The sequence below is a fragment of the Ailuropoda melanoleuca genome, unplaced genomic scaffold (assembly GCF_002007445.2).
Source record: "Ailuropoda melanoleuca isolate Jingjing unplaced genomic scaffold, ASM200744v2 unplaced-scaffold27263, whole genome shotgun sequence".
Lineage (NCBI taxonomy): Eukaryota > Metazoa > Chordata > Mammalia > Carnivora > Ursidae > Ailuropoda > Ailuropoda melanoleuca.
The window spans coordinates 1-1,397 of NW_023197463.1; the positions used below are offsets into that span (position 1 = coordinate 1).

The 1,397-nt window shown below is 61.7% G+C and overlaps 1 protein-coding gene across 1 annotated transcript; it reads right to left on the bottom strand.

Moving 5' to 3' along the window:
• Nucleotides 1–6: 6 nt before the first annotated feature.
• On the bottom strand, nucleotides 7–1,356 carry LOC105235221 (KRAB domain-containing protein 4). Its single transcript, XM_034650576.1, is given in 2 exon segments — nucleotides 7–903; nucleotides 1,209–1,356. Coding segments are annotated over 2 exon segments (345 nt in total). The 3' UTR covers nucleotides 7–706.
• Nucleotides 1,357–1,397: the final 41 nt, after the last annotated feature.

The window sequence follows — 1,397 nt, forward strand, 5'->3', positions numbered from 1 at the left end:
CTGAAGAGTGTGTGGATCCCCACCAGGGGCCCAGAGCCAGACCAAGCAAAGCCATGAACGAGGCAAAGAGCCGCTGGGCCCAGGACGGAGGCGGCGCTCATGGAATCAGGCTGCCCATGAGGGATGTCCTCTCCGGGTCCTTGAGAGGGAGGGACGCAGTGATGAGAGCAGGAAGCTGACAACAGGCGGAGTCGAGTCACATTTGGAAGAGACGGAGGGACTGAGAAGCGAGGACTCGGTCCCGCGAAGGCTGACGCTGTTGAGCACAACAGGAGAACAGAGAGTGCACGGGGGCTGCCCGGCCTGGCCGAGCTGGAGGCCACCAGCAAAGCTTGCGGTCCCCACCACTCCAGCAAGCCAGGCGGAATGACTCCCTGAGGCTGAAGAAGACTCCCAGCGTCAGATGTAAAGGGCCCACAGACGACAAATAAAGAGGAAGCGTCACACCTACATCCCATGTCTTCTGAGAAAAAAGCCAATACCGAGGGAGGGAAAACAGCGTCAAAGCTTCCAAAAAGGAGGGGGAGCAGGAAACGGGGAAGGCCACCCAGGCTACCGGAAGGTGGACATGGGATCTGAAGAGCAGCGGTGGCCGCACGGTCTGAACCCCGAGAAGGACAGGGGGCTGCAGAAGGGCGGTGGGGGGGGGGCATCGTGTGGATACCACGGCGGCTGGTTTCATCGAACCCAAGTCACGTCCCCAAGTCTAGGGGCTTTGACAAGAGCTCCCAGGCCTGCCTCTGACGCCCAGCTCTCGCAGACCTCCCAGGTTCCCGGTCCCACCCGACTGCCCCCGGGTGTGCTCACCGGGGTAGCTGCGCATTGGCGGCTCTCCCTCTGCCCTCCTGGCCTCTTCCCCTCGACCCAATCGCAAGACCTCATCTGGTTTGGAAACCAGGTATCCTGAGGAGGGGAAATGACGCAGGACGTCATTAGCAATGCCAGAGGCGTTCCGGAACCGAAACCTATCCCAGCCAACCAGAGACGGGCCGGCCTCGGTGCCAGCCCTGTGTGGATAGCTCTGTGCGGACATTCGCCCTTTAGGGCGAGAGCACAGACATCCTGGGCGGGGTGCACACTGGACTGTGACTTCTCAGCGGTGAGCCTGATGCCCAGGGTCATTCCAGGCTTCAGAGGCCCCGGAGCGGGCAGCAGCTGAGGTGACACGAGTGCGCGTGTCCCAGGCACAGTGCGCAGCCGTCCCTCACCCACGGACACCAGGTGGCTGTAGTTCTCCAGCGTGACATCCCTGTAGAGGTTCTTCTAAATGCAGTCCAGCTGCTGCCACTCCTCCAGGGTGAAGTCCACAAACACATCCCCGAAGGCCAAGGATTCCTGCAACAGCACATTCCTCATCAGCCCGGAGTGCCGAGCTCGGGCCACTACGTCCCACCCTC